This window comes from Sphaerodactylus townsendi, linkage group LG07 (genome assembly GCF_021028975.2).
Source record: "Sphaerodactylus townsendi isolate TG3544 linkage group LG07, MPM_Stown_v2.3, whole genome shotgun sequence".
Lineage (NCBI taxonomy): Eukaryota > Metazoa > Chordata > Lepidosauria > Squamata > Sphaerodactylidae > Sphaerodactylus > Sphaerodactylus townsendi.
In genome coordinates, this window is record NC_059431.1 from 54597656 (window position 1) to 54614957 (window position 17302).

The 17302-nt window shown below is 41.2% G+C and overlaps 1 protein-coding gene across 3 annotated transcripts in view; it reads left to right on the forward strand.

The window, feature by feature from the left end:
* CAMK4 (calcium/calmodulin dependent protein kinase IV) overlaps positions 1-17302 on the forward strand; it is a 113821-nt gene that overhangs the window by 85006 nt on the left and 11513 nt on the right. For all 3 annotated transcript variants that reach the window (XM_048503962.1, XM_048503961.1, XM_048503963.1), the window contains 3 exons: positions 6490-6580; positions 9210-9284; positions 12082-12157. In XM_048503962.1, the coding sequence (XP_048359919.1) occupies positions 6490-6580; positions 9210-9284; positions 12082-12157 (242 nt within the window). The remainder of the gene's footprint in view (positions 1-6489; positions 6581-9209; positions 9285-12081; positions 12158-17302) is intronic.

Here is a 17302-nt window from a genome sequence, read left to right on the forward strand (position 1 = left end):
TCTAGTATGCCAAATTTGGTTTTTAAAGTGTTTTCTCGTAGCCTTTTAGCCAAGGCAAAAAGTTTATTGTAAAGTTTTGCATAAGCAGTTTTCTGGAATAGCTTTTGGAACCCATTATGAGAGTGTATTCTACTAGAGCAGTTTGTTAGTGGGGTAAGATATCAAGACTGGAACCAATTTTGTCTTTCAAAGTGTCCTTCAATACAAAAGAAATGAATGGCTGACCAGGATGCATATAAGAGTGATCATTATCTTTTCAGGTAAAGTTTAGTGAAGAATGTCAGTTTGAGGACAAATTGAACCATTCATTCAAATTTGGAGCATTGTCAGTGATACTAAAATGTAATTGCTAAGTGTATAAATTATTGCAATGTTTATAATAGCTTTCAGGAGTTATAAATATATATTCTAAACCAGGTGCAAGCAATATTATGCAATATTGAACTACCATAATGTAGATTTATTAAGAGATTTTACTTTTACTATTTTATTCATATGTATTTTATTTGTGTTTTATTAAATGTAACCCATTGCAATGATAGGTTTGATGGAAATCTAACTTAAAACTTTTTCTCGTATTTGTATTCCAGGCTCATATCTTAACTACTTAGAATTCTAGCCTTGTAGCCCTGAGACATTAAAAAGGACTTTAATGAGGCTGTCAATTTTCTACCATTTGGTGTGATGTGAATTGTTCTGTGGCATTCAGAAATCACCTAGCATTAACCAGCACAAAACACATAATGTTGTTTGTGTGTTCTTTCACACTTTTTTCATAAAAGCAGTTTGCATATATAACGTTTTCCCGAAAATAAGACATCCCCTGAAAATAAGACGTAGTAGAGGTTTTGCTGAAGTGCTAAATATAAAGCATCCCCCAAAAGTAAGACGTAGCAAAGTTTTTGTTTGGAAGCACACCTGTCGAACAGAACACCAGAGCATGCAGCTGTGGAGTGGAAAAATAAGACATCCCCTGAAAATAAGACATAGCGCATCTTTGGGAGCAAAAATTAATATAAGACACTGTCTTATTTTCGGGGAAACACGGTAACAGAGAGTCTATAGTTTCCATTTTCTGTCATCTTTTTTATAAAGGAGGATAAGCAGTCCTTAGTTTACATTCCAATCCTAAACGGATTGTTAGGATATAACTTCCATTGAAATAAGTGCCATTTAATTCCAAGTATTGTGTTTAGGATTTTGGTTGTAAGTCTGATAAATTAATTTTCTAGTTGAAATGTTTTCCTGTTTTGATCTTTCAAATACATACCGTGCATACACTTTATTCATATTCATACATAAAAAGGATAAAAAGGATGAAAGGAAAATTATGCCAGCCACAGATGTAGATGAAACGTCAGGAGAAAATACTGCTGGAACACGACCATACAACCCGGAAAACCCACAACATTCCAGACATATTCAAGATCGTGTTAGCAAAAGATAGACTTGACAGTGGTACATATGTTATAGTAATTAATAGAAGGCTATTTTAAATTCAATTATAAATCTTTTATTTAAAAAATTAATTAATTTTTGCCATACTAAAATATTAAAATATTAACTCATTATATCTACTCAATTCTCTTGAATAATGACTGTTCTTTCAATTGTTGAGTATGGAGATAAATCATATTTTTTTTTAATTATAAAATAATGCCTAACCATATACTTATATTGTAATCATAATTTTAAAGCCCGTTTAGAAATTAGCCTTTGGTAATTCTAGAAAATTCAACATAAATTGTTAATCAATTTTTTCTTATTTTTTTGCAATACCATCACTTATAAAACTGTTTTTTGTTAATTTTTTTAGCCATGTTCTGATATTCACTGGATATCTGATTGTCTGAATTTTTTGGTGGTTTTGTTTTAAAGTCTAATATTTAGTCGTAGAGGGAAGATTCATCTGTAAAACATTCTGGTGATTTTCCTCTGGTGGTTGAATTTTCTGGGCGGTCTTATTCTGGAATCTGATCTTGAATCTTCAATGGAAACTTCATCTGAGAAACAAATTACCAATTGCTAAGCATCATTTATGAGACAAATTACCAAATTGCTAGGTCTGCTGTTATTATTATTATTGTCTCTGTAGATGGGGATCCATCTACATTCTGGTATAAATGTAACTCACAGTAGCATTCTTCAGGAATGTCTCTAAGTTGTGAGTGTTTCTCTTTTTCTTGAACTTCTGAGAATGTATCTCTCTCCTCTTCACTTTATAATCTCTTCTGCTGGTTAGCTGCTTGGCTGGAATGTTCCAGTTGAATTTGAATTGTGGTAGCCATGTGTTGTGCACTTTCCTGGATATTTTCTTTGGGTATAAACAAATTCCTGTCCTACATTGTACTGATTACTCTTTAGCTTTGCATTAGTATTAAATATTGATTATTTAATCCCTTGTTTTAATCTCTTTAGATCTTGCTTCATGCTATATTCTGATTGATTTATTTGCAAAGATATATTTATTGAAGCAGTTTGATTATCTCCACTGTGCTTCAAGCCATTTTATTTACTCCACAAAGTGGCAGCAATGCATTAGAGTAAATAGGGTTTTTCAGTGGCCCACATAAAACAACGCCTGTCCAAAGAACAAAGCAAATCCTAAACAAAGAGACAGTCAAAACTGTTTTTAGGTACAAAAATTTTATGTTGTTTCAATATAAAAATTACAATGAAGCAAAACGCAAGTTAAAATTTTAGGAGCTCTAGGTCTGATGAGGTCTCAAGATTCTGAAGTAAAGGATTACCGATTGAAGATTGAACCTTGCAAGTATGAAAGCTCTGCAGAATTGCAGAAATTTGTGGTACAAAAAATAAGCAGTTGGAATCCCATAATCAGGCACTATGACATACACAATGGGACAACATGACTTATTCACTAATGAGTACAAAGTTTGCCTCTCAAAATCTAGGTATCTCTGGGGTAACAATCTGGAAAGTTGTTTTTTTCTCCAATGGAAAACAAGTCAGTTGATGATTTTCCACAAAATTAGACATGATCAATTGCTTGAAAAAGAGTCAGAGAGCATAGTGTGCACAAAATTAAGTTATTCAGATAGATAGGTAGTGAAGGCATCCAAATTTTTTAAGGTCAAAAGCCAGGCTCACCCAGTCCCTAAACACATCCTTTCATATCCTATATAATTTGGAACACACAGAAAGGAAGTTTGGATCATCTCGACAACTTGATTAAATGGGCTTACAAAATTAACAGATGTTACTTTGCAATAGCACAAAGTTACCTATTATTCAGTGACATTGGATAAAAACCACATAAAATGTGGATTCTGTTTTTATGTATGCAAGTGTGGCATATCCCACTGATTTTTTTCATGCTGAAGTTCATTGGAAAGGAAAAGGAATAAGCTACAGTTCTCAACTATACTTTGGCCCCTTCTGCACATGCAGAATAATGTACTTTCAATCCACTTCCACAACTGTTTGCAAGTGGATTTTGATTTTCCACATAGCTGCAAAGTGCATTGAAAGTGGATCGAAAGTGCATTATTGTGCATGTGCAGAAGGGGTCTTTAAGTGACTTTCTGCACTAGTTAAAGCCCCATATGCAGTGGTGGGATCCAAAAATGTTAGTAACAGGTTCCCATGGTGGTGGGATTCAAACTGTGGCGTAGCGCCAATGGGGCTGGGTGGGGCACGACGGGGGCGTGGCCGGGCATTCCAGGGGTGGGGTATTCCTGGGTGGGGCTGCGGCAAAGACGCAGCCACTGCGCAGGTCCTTGGGCGGGAAATGAATGCACACAGGCGTAGGCTGCCACGCACGCTGGTGTACCTCCTGATAGACTGCTTCAAGTTCTGTGCGCTACTGCTGAGAGAAGGGGTGTAACTAAGGCAAAAATCATGTGGCAAAATCACCAATTAGTAACCCCCTCTCGGCACACACAAATAATTAGTAACCTACTCTGTGAGAACCTGCTGGATCCCACCTCTGCCCGTATGCCATAACCCTTATAAAAATGTGGAAATGACTTTTTATTTGATTTATGCCATATATCGCAAAAATAGTAGAGGCATTGTTAGTATTATTTGTAGGGAAATTTATTAATTTTCAAACAGTGCTTTAAAATTTGAAATTGATCACTCGGTTCACAAGTTGTACTTCAGATTGGAAAAAGTAGGGAAAAAAGGCTTTGGCCATCTTGATCAGAAGAAAACTGTATTCAGGCTGCTCAAAAACAAGGTAATCAATATGTGTAGTATGTGCTTTATAAGAGAAGGGACAAATGCTCAAAAAATCAGGTAACCTTTGTATAAATCAGTCATAAATACAAATACTATGTTTTAAAAAACATCACACAGCTTGGCATTCATTTGAAACATCCTTAGCAATGTGAAACAATGCTGCTCAGTTTGGATACACTGTGTCTCAATCTATGCTCAGTTTTGAAAAAAAACCCATGTAAACAGGTTTCATGGATCCCCTGCATGAACCAAACACACAAGGCGATCAGCTCATATCAGATTGACACCAATAAATATGCAAGTTCAGTTGTCAAACACTAGTTCCTGTGTTTTCATAGGACTCCAGACCTGCAGAACGTGCATCAAGTAATGGAACCATTGAGTATACAAGGGGGAGACTTTGCCATCCACACTGAGCTTTTGTGCTTCTCAGCCCCACCCCTTGACCCTGGCTCCTTTCAAAAGAGCTGCAGTGTGGAGATGCTGCCTTTTGTCTGGGTAGCACTGAGCAGTTCCAGGGGCTGGTGCTTACCTGAGTTGGTTTCCTTGGGAGGAGAAAACACTGGAGGCTTATGGCATTTTATACTACTCACTTTATTTACGGTAATTGAATCAACAAAGGACTCATAATATGAAACAAATCATTTTTTCTAATTATCTGAAAGTGAGATAAATGGCTTCTTATAAAAATAAATATAATAAATCATGACAGTACTTGTACTTATATAAAAATCCTTTATTGTTATAAGAAACATGTTTTATATATGGGGTGTGTTTTTTTCTTAAAGGTTCCATTTATAACAATATAGCTTTCCCTACAGTCATTATGACTGCAGCCCCTGAGAGAGAGAACCAGGAGCCTGTGAGAAGAAACAGGGTGTGAATAATAACTTTCCCTATGACTGAAGGCAAAAGAGCCCAAGGCTTGCCCCATCCTCCTTCCTAATCCCATTAAATCACAAATTATCCTTTTTATTGCAAGCATCTGTCTACATGTAATTGGATTTGTCATTGCAGACTGAATAAACAATGCTTGTAAATTATCTGCTGCTTCTTAAATAAGGAATCTCTAATTGTATTCTTGCCCAGAACATTCATAGTCTAGAGATGTCTATCAATAGCAATACTTTAGTTTAGCAATACTTTAGTATTACAGAATATCAGTCCATGATGTTTAATCTGTCCCATAGAATCTAAAAGACAGTCAGACATACCACAGAATGTCACAGTACTACAGATGGTCCAAGCAGCAGTGGTAAAATGGATGGGCCACATTCAGCAGAGCGGATGGGGGCAGAGCACACAGGGCTCCAACAGGTGTGAGTGGCAGCCCAGTTCAGACTTGGGTGTCATCTGGCTTTCCTCAGGACATGCAGGACAACAGTAAGAAAATCTGTCCCTAACGGATGGAGAGCACATACCTGACCCCAACAAAGACAGGAGCACTGCCTGCGTTGAGGTGTGAGGACTTCTGTGAAGGAATGAAAGCAGAGGTGAACTGGGGGGAAATGGCGCATGGGGGTAACACCTGCTCTGGGCGCCTGTGTGCCCCACTTACCTTTGCAAGCCTGCAGGGGGCAGGGCTCTGCGGTGGTGGGCTCAGGTGGGCGGCACTGGGCGGGGCCGGCTCCTGGCCAAGAGCCAGCCTCTCTGTTATCTGGGAGGCTGGGGAGGGCAGGAGCCAGCGACAGGCACCCTCCTGAGCCACTTGCTGCTGAGCTGCAGCCACAGGCCGGCTCCTGCCCAAGAGCCATCTTGTGGCCGCGACTCAACCAAGCAACCAAGCACCAGCTCCTGCCTCCCTGGCCTCCCTGCTGGCTCAGCAGCTGGTGGCTCAGGTGGGTGCCACAGCCACAGCCAGCCTGTCTGTCAGCAAGGTGGTTGAGGAGTGCAGGAGCTGGCATCAGGCGCCCGTCTGAGCAGCTCACCATCTCCCGACCCGACCAGGCTTGGCAGCGGGCAGCTCAGACAGGCCCCGCAGCTGGCCTCTTTGTCAGCAGGGAGGTCAGGGAGTGCAGGAGCCAGCCTTTGGCCATGATGCCCACATGAGCAGCACAGAGGGAACTGCCAGCCAGTGCCCCCCCCCCCATGATCAAATGGGGTGTGCTCGAAGACATGGGATATCCCGTCCCCATTAGCGAAACGCCACAGAGTGAAAGTCTGTGTAGGCAGTTGCAAGTTCACAAGAGGCAGATGGAAAATATCCCACCTCCTAGTTCTTCCTTGGACAACGAAATATATTGATCATAATTTTTAAATCTGCATATATTTCCTCATTTCTTTCAGTACCTACATGCCAATGGAATTGTTCACCGTGATTTGAAACCAGAAAATCTACTATATGCAACACCAGCTCCAGATGCACCTTTAAAAATAGGTAAGTCAAATTCATCTGCAGTGACTTCAGTTTGTGTATTGGTTGCACTTGCCTCATTAGTCCCATGCAAGAGATGTGTGAATCCCACTACCATGTTCATGGGCTTGACTTGAAAACCATTTGTGATTCAAAGCTTTCCTAATGATTTAAAAACCCAGTGGTATTTTTCTGATTTTTTACAGAAGTGCAGTTTACCCTTTCTCTTCCTGTTACTCCTTCTCTTTTCCAAGTCAGAATATCACTTGCTTTTCAGAAAAGGGAGTAACCCATAATGAAGATGATTCATTATAGGCATCTGGGCCTCTGCTGCTGTGTATGCATGAAAATTTATTTCCTGGTACAGATCATGAGATTTTTAGTTTTTGTTCTGATTTTTGGATTTAGAAGCATAGCAAACTATAATCCCCATTCTACCTGGCCATCATTCCCAGGTAGGGAGGGGTACCTATTGGTGGGGGAGAACCCAATTTCAGGTCAGATATGGATTTGAAGGGACTTAGCCTAATTCAAACCTGACTGATGCTCCAATCCTTTGTGTAGGTGGTGCAGCCCTGCTCTGGCAGATTTGCCCTACTTGGGGCACTTACTCTGGTGGAGGGGCAAGCAAGTTGGTGAGTGGACACTGCAGCCTTCTGGGATGCTCATACATGCCACTGGGTGCTGCGTCAGGGCTCCCATGCTGCTGCCATCCCTGTCGATGCAGAAGATGTGAACAAGAGGCATGCCCAGAGTTGGAGCCAACATTAGTCAGCTTTCACCCCAGGTTTGTGGCCAGTCATGCCGCAGCCTGGACTTAGACTTGCACCAACCATTAAGTTCCATGATCCATTAAAGCTTATGGCGGGCCTTCTGATAGCAGTGGAGGTGGGTTTTTGGTTTCCCTGACTCCCCACGCTGCTGGAAAGCCCTTTGGATGCGGCGGAGTGGCACAGCAGGAGTGTGGTCCCCAGCAACCTTGCACTGTGGATTGGGATGCCTAACTTTTGGTTGGGGGAGGTTATCCTACAAGCCCCATCCTCATTCAGATGTCATCACTATCACTACTACCTCATCTACGATTTCATTCCATTACTGCGTTCCACAGTGTTGCAGTGAATAGAGTTGTCACTTATTTCCAGGTTTTTTCAGGAACAAGAGAACTCTGAAATTTGGACTACATTGATTCCTATCACTATACAGTTATCTCTTTCCCACAGATTCTGTGACAATATCTCATGGGGAGTGTATGTTCTTCTTAATCTATTCTGTGAAATCGTTTGTTATAGAAATAACCAGCAGATGAATGCAAACATTATATTACATCAACTACTGAGTATATCACATGCAATTATAAATAAAAATTAATAATCCTCTCTATATTTAAAATTTTTACTTAAACATTCCATAGCAGGAGTGGACTAAACCATGACAAAAATATAAGCCATTACAATGTAATGCAGTAATATTTATTTGATTTCTAGTTTACCCAGAGGCATTAATTTCACTATTAATGTTTGAAAGAAAGTAGCAGAGTTGGGCACTTGATAATATGGGAATATCCCAGTTATTGCAGGCAGCATGTAGGAATGATATGTACCTGACAGAAGAGAATAATGATACTAGATACAGTGGTTTCAGTGTCCACACACATCTGTATATGCTCAGAGGATTCCGTATTCTAGTCCATGGTGACTAGTCCACTGCAAACATTAATGGAGCATAGTTCTTTTTAGACAACAGACCAGGAAGCCATTGTCCTATAGTCCACCATCGGTATCCCACTTCATCCAGATGCTAAATCAGATGTAAGGTGCATCTAATGGAGTGGGATCTAGACCAGGGGTAGGGAACCTGCGGCTCTCCAGGTGTTCAGGAACTACAATTCCCATCAGCCTCTGTCAGCATGGCCAATTGGCCATGCTGGTAGGGGCTGATGGGAATTGTAGTTCCTGAACATCGGGAGAGCCGCAGGTTCCCTACCCCTGATCTAGACATTTGTAGCTCATGTTTCGGTTAATCTGTTAGTTTAAGAAGTGCCATGAGACCTTTTCTTGTGCCTTTTGCTGCAACAGACAATGTCATTAGCATGTATATGATATAAGAAAGCTGTGGATACAGCAGGGTTTCCTTTTTTCTTCCTTGCTGTTCCCTGCCTTTTATCTCTGTTTCTTTTCTTTTCTCTTCTCCAATCTTATTTTCATTCTGATCTCCACTTCAGATTCTCTGTATCAACTACATGTGCCTGCTTCACATTTGTGAAACATGGTCCTATTGGGTTCAAGAGTACTCAGTTTGTGTACCAGTACATGTTCTCATGCTGAGAAGTACTTTTAACATCTTCTTGTTTCCTTGAACATGCTGTTTCTCTTAAGTAATTGAGTAATATTTGATTCTTAGTTTCCAGCTGCTATCCATTCTTTTGCTTTTGAAATGACAATATGAAGCTAGAGCTCATACACAACTTTGTATATTTAGAACAGGATGTATTAATTCACCAAAAAGGATTGCTGTTTTACCCTGTTTTTTAATTAGTAATGCAATTTTTAAGAATATAAAATATGCAGTCCCATATTTGTCATGTCTCATCTGTCACAAAAATGAAATGATAAATTAAATTAAATGATAAAACTTTCTGACTTGTATGTTACAGCGGATTTTGGACTTTCCAAGATTGTTGCAGATCAAGTAACAATGAAAACAGTCTGTGGAACTCCAGGGTACTGTGGTATGTTCTTTACTTATTGTATGTTAGGTGCAGGGCCAGATCTAGGGGAACGAGAAGGCAATTGCTGCAGACATTAGCAGAGAAGGACAACAACACAGAAGCAGCAGCCATTGGTCAGAGGCTGTGGCCAGCTGCCCGCCCAGCTGCTGTGGTCACTGAGCCATCTTCCCACAGTCTGAATCCAAGGAGCAATACCAGGCTTCCCAGGAATGCTTATGCATGCAAAACATGTCACACTGAATCAATACTGCATGTGACTCCACAGAATTTCTGCTTGCCCAAGCCAGCCAATCAAACCATCCCAGCTTCTCTGTTCTCCACTGCCTTATTTCTTTCTTGATTGCTTTTCCCCCTTTCCCTGGGGCCAGGTCCCACCCCTTTCCCCCACTCTCTTCTGGCATTGTTGGTGGCAAGGACATCTGGCAGCTTCCTCAGGTCATGTTACCCAAGCAGCGTCTCCTGTTGGCTTGGATGTGCATCTCCTGGCCCTTGATCCTGGGAAGTCCGGCAGTATTTCTGGGTGAACTGAAGCAGCCAGAGCCCTTTGAAGTCCCAAATGTTGTTTTAACATTTTTACTTCTTTTGGCACATCTCATGACGTCTCAGCCCTCTGCATTTTAGCTTGGTCAGCCAAATACTGGGCTGTATGCTGGGCATGTGATAGTTTTGCTTTAATTACTGAATCCTTCTTGCAGAAGCCTGAGTGTTAGCTAATGATTCCTCAAGTTTATGTCTGGCGTCCTGAGCAACTGATAAAAGATTTCCCTTGTCTTCAAACAAATCATAGTTCTGTGTTCTCAGCTGGTCTGATTCTTGTGCCTGTTGCTCTATTTTTAGGTTAAATTGCCATTGCGATAAATAAGCGGGTTTTGGCTTGCAGTTTGGGCACTCGCTCTCTAAAAGGTTCGCCATCGTTGTCCTATATTAAAGGATAGATATTTTTAGGGGGTATTATTAATTCAATGTATGTGGAAATATCTGATAGGTAACACCTGTTGTCAATATCAGTGAGATTGCTGTGGTGTAATAGGAGACACATGAGATATATAGCATGGTATACCATTAAAAGTGTGGATGGGGTGGGGGTGCTGGGGTTAGTATTAGCTCTCCTTAAACAGGTGTCTGTTTCTAATGTTGCCGTTTGGGATCACACCTATAGAGGGGTGTTACAGCCCATATAACTGCCCCAAAGGATCGTGGGCCTGCCTGGCCCTTTAGGTCTGCACCTAGAAAGCCAATGTGATAAGGCTTGGCATGGCCTCTCCTTCCCTCCAAAAGTTGCCACTTATGTGGGCTGTCTTCTCAAATTAGGAGGACTCGTGGAAGAGGAGCTGCTGGAGGACCTGCCTTGTGATCTATGACTTTGTGCTTGGAACACACAAAGGGCATGATAGGTGACCCCCATCCAGTGCATCTATCCAGAAAGGGCTCTCTCTCCCTGGGGTGGACAATGGAAGGTTGTGGCTGCACATTCCTATTGAAGCTAGTCATGCCCTTCTGCCCCACACACTCAGCTGCAGTAGTGACCTGGAAATGCCCTGGAAAAGTATATTATTAGCAGCCCCAACAGCAGGGCCAATGCTATAGTGCCCACCAGCAGGGATCCCCACACACACCAGGCCCAACCTCAGTGGCACTGCTCTGGCCTTGTGCAAGGCACCTGCGCTTCCAAAACTGGGGGCCGTGGTAAATGCACTCCCCCAAATATGGGCCCTGTTGCCCGAGAGGACTTGCTGCCAGGAGACTTGGGCCAGGCCTGGTGTGTTCACCTGCTCTGTAGCCTGTCCCCGCCCGTGCATCCCCTGGATGATGTGAGGCCAGATGTGCTTGGCGCAGGGGCAGCCCTCTTCCTCCCTGCCTGTACTTCAAGTATGTTGTCACACTGTCTGGATGAGAAGGTGCACATTTTTGAACATCCTGTCAACATTTGTGCCAGTTTCCTTTCCCAATTCCCTCTTGGCCACCACTTCCACCTCCCCTCCTAGAACCCCTCATTGATCATAAGGTTCTAATTTTTTTACTTTCTTCTTGCAGATATTTAACAATGATTAATACAGTTGTAGTTGTTGCTTTTTTACATAAGGCATGGGGAGACAGGCAAAAGTCTGTCATCTGTTAGCCTCACAGGAGCAGCTGTTTATCACCCTGGGAATGCGACAAGATAGGAATCATTGGCTTCAGTCTATTTTGCATTGGCTACCTCCTTTGACATGGGCTGAATACTACCAACACTCAGGTTCCAGTGGTTTAATCACCAAGCTGGATATTTTCTACAGCCAAGTTGGCATTTGAATAGATTCTTTGATGTGGAAGAATGTTCTGCAGTATCCAACTTAGTAGTGTCCAGTATACAATATATCATGAAAAAACACATGAGCAGATGGTTGTTAAGCTTGCTTGAGAAATTTTTGAGCAAATGCATTTTGGAATCATGGGGGGAAGCTTATGTCAAGATCAGGAATGGATCTGAGAGTGGAACATGATATTTAACCATAACTACTATCAACTTAATTTCACAATGATCATGACTGTTTATAAAGTATCTTCCCCTTATTATTTCTTGGAACTAGTTGTCCTAGCAGACTTGAGATTATACTTCATGTTTACACATCATTTAAGAAATGTGTCTGCTTTTGCAGTTCTTAAGTACTTTCATTTCTTTATTCAATTGGAGTATTATTTTGACAGATTTTGGTTGTTTCTTTTCTCTCTACCTGTAATTAAAGACTATATACAACTATATGCTATTTCTTTATTCAATGCCTTTGCTTTATTAACAAGAGTTTTCTCTCTTCAGCACCAGAAATTTTACGAGGTTGTGCCTATGGCCCAGAAGTAGACATGTGGTCTTTGGGGATAATCACCTACATCCTGTAAGTTACTTTGTGGTACTTTGTGATACTTTGATCTTTCATTTTCTAGATAGTGATGATGTAAAATTTGAAAACTGATGAGTTGAATAATGTATTTTAAAATAAGTATTGCTTCTAATTTGTGAGTGTAGATGAAATCCGTGTCTCCTTGTTGCTCTTGTTGAACTTATCTACAGTTTTTGATACAGTACATAATACCGTTGAGGTATTTAGAGACAGAATTAGGTGTCAGAAGATGCATGAAAATCATTCCTCACAGACTGGACTCAAAGGTTTGCTGCAAGAGACCAGTTGTTAGCAGTGTGGGACCTATCCTGTGGAGTTTCAAAGGATACAATCTTATCCCCCATGCTTTTTAATCTCTATGTAAAATTCTTACAACAAATCATTTTATTGAGGTTGGATATCATCATTATATGGGTGATACCTAGCTCCAGTGGTGGGATTCAGCAGGTTCGCACCACTTCAGCAGAACCGGTTGTTAAAATGGTGCTTGTAAACAACCAGTTGTTTAATTATTTGAATCCCACCACTGCCTAGCTCTATATACCCCTATCTAAATCCCCTGGTGATATGGTAGAAGTCTTAGATAACTGCCTGGCTGCTGTGATATATTGGCCAAAATCAACAAATTGAAACTAAACCCTAAAAATGCAGGTAATGTTACTTGAGAAGGCAGTGATCTTGAAGGATATTATGCTCCTCACTTTTGATGGGGTCAGCTGACCCTTTCTGAATCAGTTAAGAGACTTACTGTTATACTTGGCCCACTTAATTACTGGAGAAGCAAGTTGACGCAGTTGCTAAACAGGCTTTCTTTCAGCTTACCCTAGCTCAGTGGTGGCGAACCTATGGCACTGCAGATGTTCATGGACTACAGTTCCCATCAGCCCCTGCCAGCCCATGCTGGCATGGGCTGATGGGAATTGTAGTCCATGAACACCTGGAGTGCCATAGGTTTGCCACCATGGCCCTAGCTTAAAAGATGGCTCCCTTATCAAGATATGCCTAATCTGACCACCTGGTTCTTCTCTCAAAATCAGTTTGTAAACTCAAGCTGAGAAAGAATTCTGCAGCTTGGCTATTATTGAGAGTTAGATGAAGCATATCTATGACCCCCATTCTGTGGTTACTCTGCTGGCTGCCTGTCAGTTAGTTACCAGGTTCAATTTAAAGTACTGGCTATCATATACAAACCCCTTCATGGCCTTTGATCCACTTTTCCTCCTGTGTTCTACCATGGCAGATTCATTCATTGGAGTAGGCCTTCACCAAGTGCCAGCCTACAAATGGGCAAAATCAGCAACGATACTCACCTTGCGGAATGGTCTGCCTGAGGAGAAAAGGAAGCAGAAGAAGAGTTTGGATTTATATCCCCCCCTTTCTCTCCTGTAGGAGACTCAAAGGGGCTTACAATCTCCTTGCCCTTCCCCCTCACAACAAACACCCTGTGAGGTGGGTGGGGCTGAGAGAGCTCTGAAAAGCTGTGACTAGCCCAAGGTCACCCAGCTGGCGTGTGTTTGGTCATGGTGGGAGAGGGTGGCCGCCCAAGGGGGGCATCAACACAGTTCCTCCAGATCAGAATGCACCTGCTCTTAGCCACTGCTCTTAGCCACTACGCCACTGCTGCTCCCACTGTCCTGGCTTTGCATGAATTATGCAGAACTGAATTGTTCAAGAGGGCTATTTTCAAGAGGGTAGCAGCACTGTACAAAATGCTTCACGAAGTTACATTTAATGTACCATGTTAATATTATGCTGTGCTTCAGTTCTAATTTCTAGATTCTAAGTTCTAAGTTCTAGATTTCCGATTGGTTTTACAACCCTAATCTTGTTGCATTGTTAGCTGACTGTGGCATTGTTTACTGAATTTGTATTGACTTAACTCTGTGTAATTCACCTTAATCCAAGTGAGAAAGGCAGACTATAAATAACATAAATATAAATATATAAATGCTTAAAATTATTTCAGTCCTAATATAATATCCTGGAAAACTGATTGGCTTGTCTATATGTGATACAAAAATGTCAGTAATGATCTTTTACCTTCTCATACGATAGGAAATAAAAATTTAAAATTATTAAACAGGGAGCTGTTGGGTTGCAGTCCTGTACATAGTTATTTGAATCTAAATGTCACTGATGACAGTACTTCTTAGGCATACATAACTTATAGCAGAACTGTATACATCACACACAAAGGAAGAAAATAATTCATGAAATAGTAGATGCAAATTTGCAACTTATCAAAATGAAATGGCATAACATTGAATCAATTTTATTATCGTTTAGACATTTTAAATAGTATCTGAGCTATTGAAACAACTATTATCTAGTCTCTATGAAAGGTTCTATTAGGAAAAGCTTTACCAACTCTAAGGTATTTGGTAAAGCTGCTGGGGCAAAATGTGTGCACATTCATAGGGGTGCTTTGGTGCATTGTTCCTCATGTTTCGTTGACTTCCAGAGCACAAATAATACATCAGATCCTTCCCATCATCCTCGTATCTGCAAAACCAGAATGCCATTCTATGTAGAACGGTAAAACCTGGAAGGTAAAGGCAGTGGCGTACCTAGGAAAACTGGAGCCCTGGGCAAAACCTGAGGTTGATGCCCCCCTTGGGCGGCCACCCTCTCCCACCATGACCAAACAATGATTTTTTCCACCAGGTCATTTCAAAGTCACCATCACATTATAGAACATGTCCCAACTCACAAATCTGAACACAGCAATGGGCCATGCCACACAACAGAAATATTTTTTTGAAAACATTTTCAAAATGCTTTCAAAATGTTTTATTACTGCTATGAAAACATTTTATGGTGTTGTATCCAGTCCCCCCAATTGGGGGAAACAGCATCATTTTCAATGTTGTTTAAACTGGGGACCCCAGATTCTCCCTTTAAGGTGGATTTAAAAGGAGAATCTGGGCTCCCTAGTTTAAACAAGTGATGCTGCAATCCACTCCCAAATGGCATTATTTTCAGTGGTGTTTAAACTAGGGATCCCAGATTCTCCTTTAAAATCCACCTTAAAGGGAGAATCTGGGGTCCCCAGTTTAAACAACATTGGAAGTGATGCTGTTTTGGGGTGGATTAAACCCCATCCTGAAACAGCATCACTTTCAATGTTTAAACTGGGGACCTCAGATTCTCTGTTTAAATCCATTCTGAAGGAGGTAAATTTAATAATAACAACCACAACAACCTTTATTAGGCATTGAGAGAATAAAAGAAAGAAAGAAAACAAGCATTGGCAGGAAGGGGGCGGATTTAAAAGGAAAATCTGGGAAAATTTAGGGGGTGCCTGCTGTTAGGGGTGCAATTATCAAGATAGCAGCACCAAAATTTCAGAGTATCTTCGTGAGGCCCTAATAATGATACCACCCAGGTTTTGTGAAGTTTGGTTCATGGGGTCCAACGTTATGGACTCTCAAAGGTGTAGCCCCCATCTCCTATTAGCTCCCATTGGAAACAATGGGGGATGGGGAATGCTCTCTTTGGGAGTCCATAACTTTGGACTGCCTGAACCAAACCTCACAAAGCCTGGTTGATATCATCAGGAGAGTCTCCCAAAACATCCCTGAAATTTTGGTGCTGCTAACCTAAAAACTGCGCCCTCTGCAGGCCAAAAACAAAAAAACACTGAAAATACAAAAAATCCCATAAACGAACCTGCAGTTTTTGTGCCCCCCACAAGGGGGCGCCCTGGGCAACTGCCCACTTTGCCCAATGGGAGGAACGCCTCTGGATAAAGGCAAAAGGTCCTGTGTTGTACTCTACTTAAAAAAAAATTAGTCAGTAATGCACGAGTCATATAAAATGGTAAAAGCTGAGGTTAGGGCACTTATAAAAGTATTCAAATCCCAAAGCTTTTGGACTCTTGGTTGAAAATCACACTTGTAAATTATCCTTGCATCATGGCCATCATTGGGTTCAGAAACCAGATACAAGTGTGTTCAGAATTGCCTGCCTGTGTTTCACACAGAGATAGTGTGAAAGGGGCTGAAAAGTGATTTACTTGGCACAGGGCAAGAGTTATTTTTTAAACATTTGCATCCTTGTTTCATATGAACTAGTGGATGGCATTCTTTATAGCTGTTTCCTACTGCACAATTCGTAGATATAGGAGAATATTTCTAATACTACTTGGCTTCCACCTACAGCCCAGTACGAGAATCTCCAGATTTCTGAATTGTTTAAATTTTTCCAAAACATCCTAAAGGGTCAAATTTAAATATAGACCCCTGCTGCCCATTGCAAACTTTATTCTCGGTGTTGAATACATGGTTTTTGAAAGCAGACCACAGCTATTTTACAGCCTTCTCTTTCCCCAATAGCCCCTTGGTCAATCACAGTTGAGGCAGAATGTCCTTCACAACAGTAAGCCTGCAACACAAAGGACTGTAGAAAAACAAGTTGAAATCACTCTACATGCATGCAAACGCTTGTGCAAGTGGACCTTATTTACATGACTTTGAGCTCAACTTGTGAAAGTGTGTGTGTGTGTGTGTGTGTGTGTGTGTGTGTGTGTGTGTGTGTGTGTGTGTGAGAGAGAGAGAGAGAGAGAGAGAGAGAGAGAGAGAGAGAGAGTGAAGTGCCATCAATCACAGTCAACTTACTGTGACTTCTTGTGGGGTTTTTAAGGCAAGAGACTAACCAAGGTGGTTCCTTTTGCATAGCAACCCTGGTATTGCTTGGTGGTCTTTCATCCAAATACTAATCAGGGCTGACAGATTATCTTCCGAGATCTGATGAGTTTGAGCTAGCCTGGGTCATCCAGATCAGGGAGTGAAAGATTGAGTAGGGAGCAATTCCTTCTGAGTTGCCCTTCTTGCTGCAGCACCTTGTGCTGTGTTATATTGTGTTTTGGGTATCTCCACCACTCAGCAGCAGCATTTTGGGATACACAAGACTAGCAAGGGAAAGGAAAGCTAATAAAAATAGCCTCTGGTCAAATCCCCACTGACAATATAACATGTGATACTCAAGTGAAATATCCAGGTTTCAGGAAGAACTCCCCACAGCTGTATCGCCGAACAAGGATTCATCCCAGTTCTGGCGCTCCCTTGACCCCATATCACGTGTTTTTTTCAGAACCTGCATGATTGTGCACCTTTTTAAAAAATACGTGTCCAATCCAGT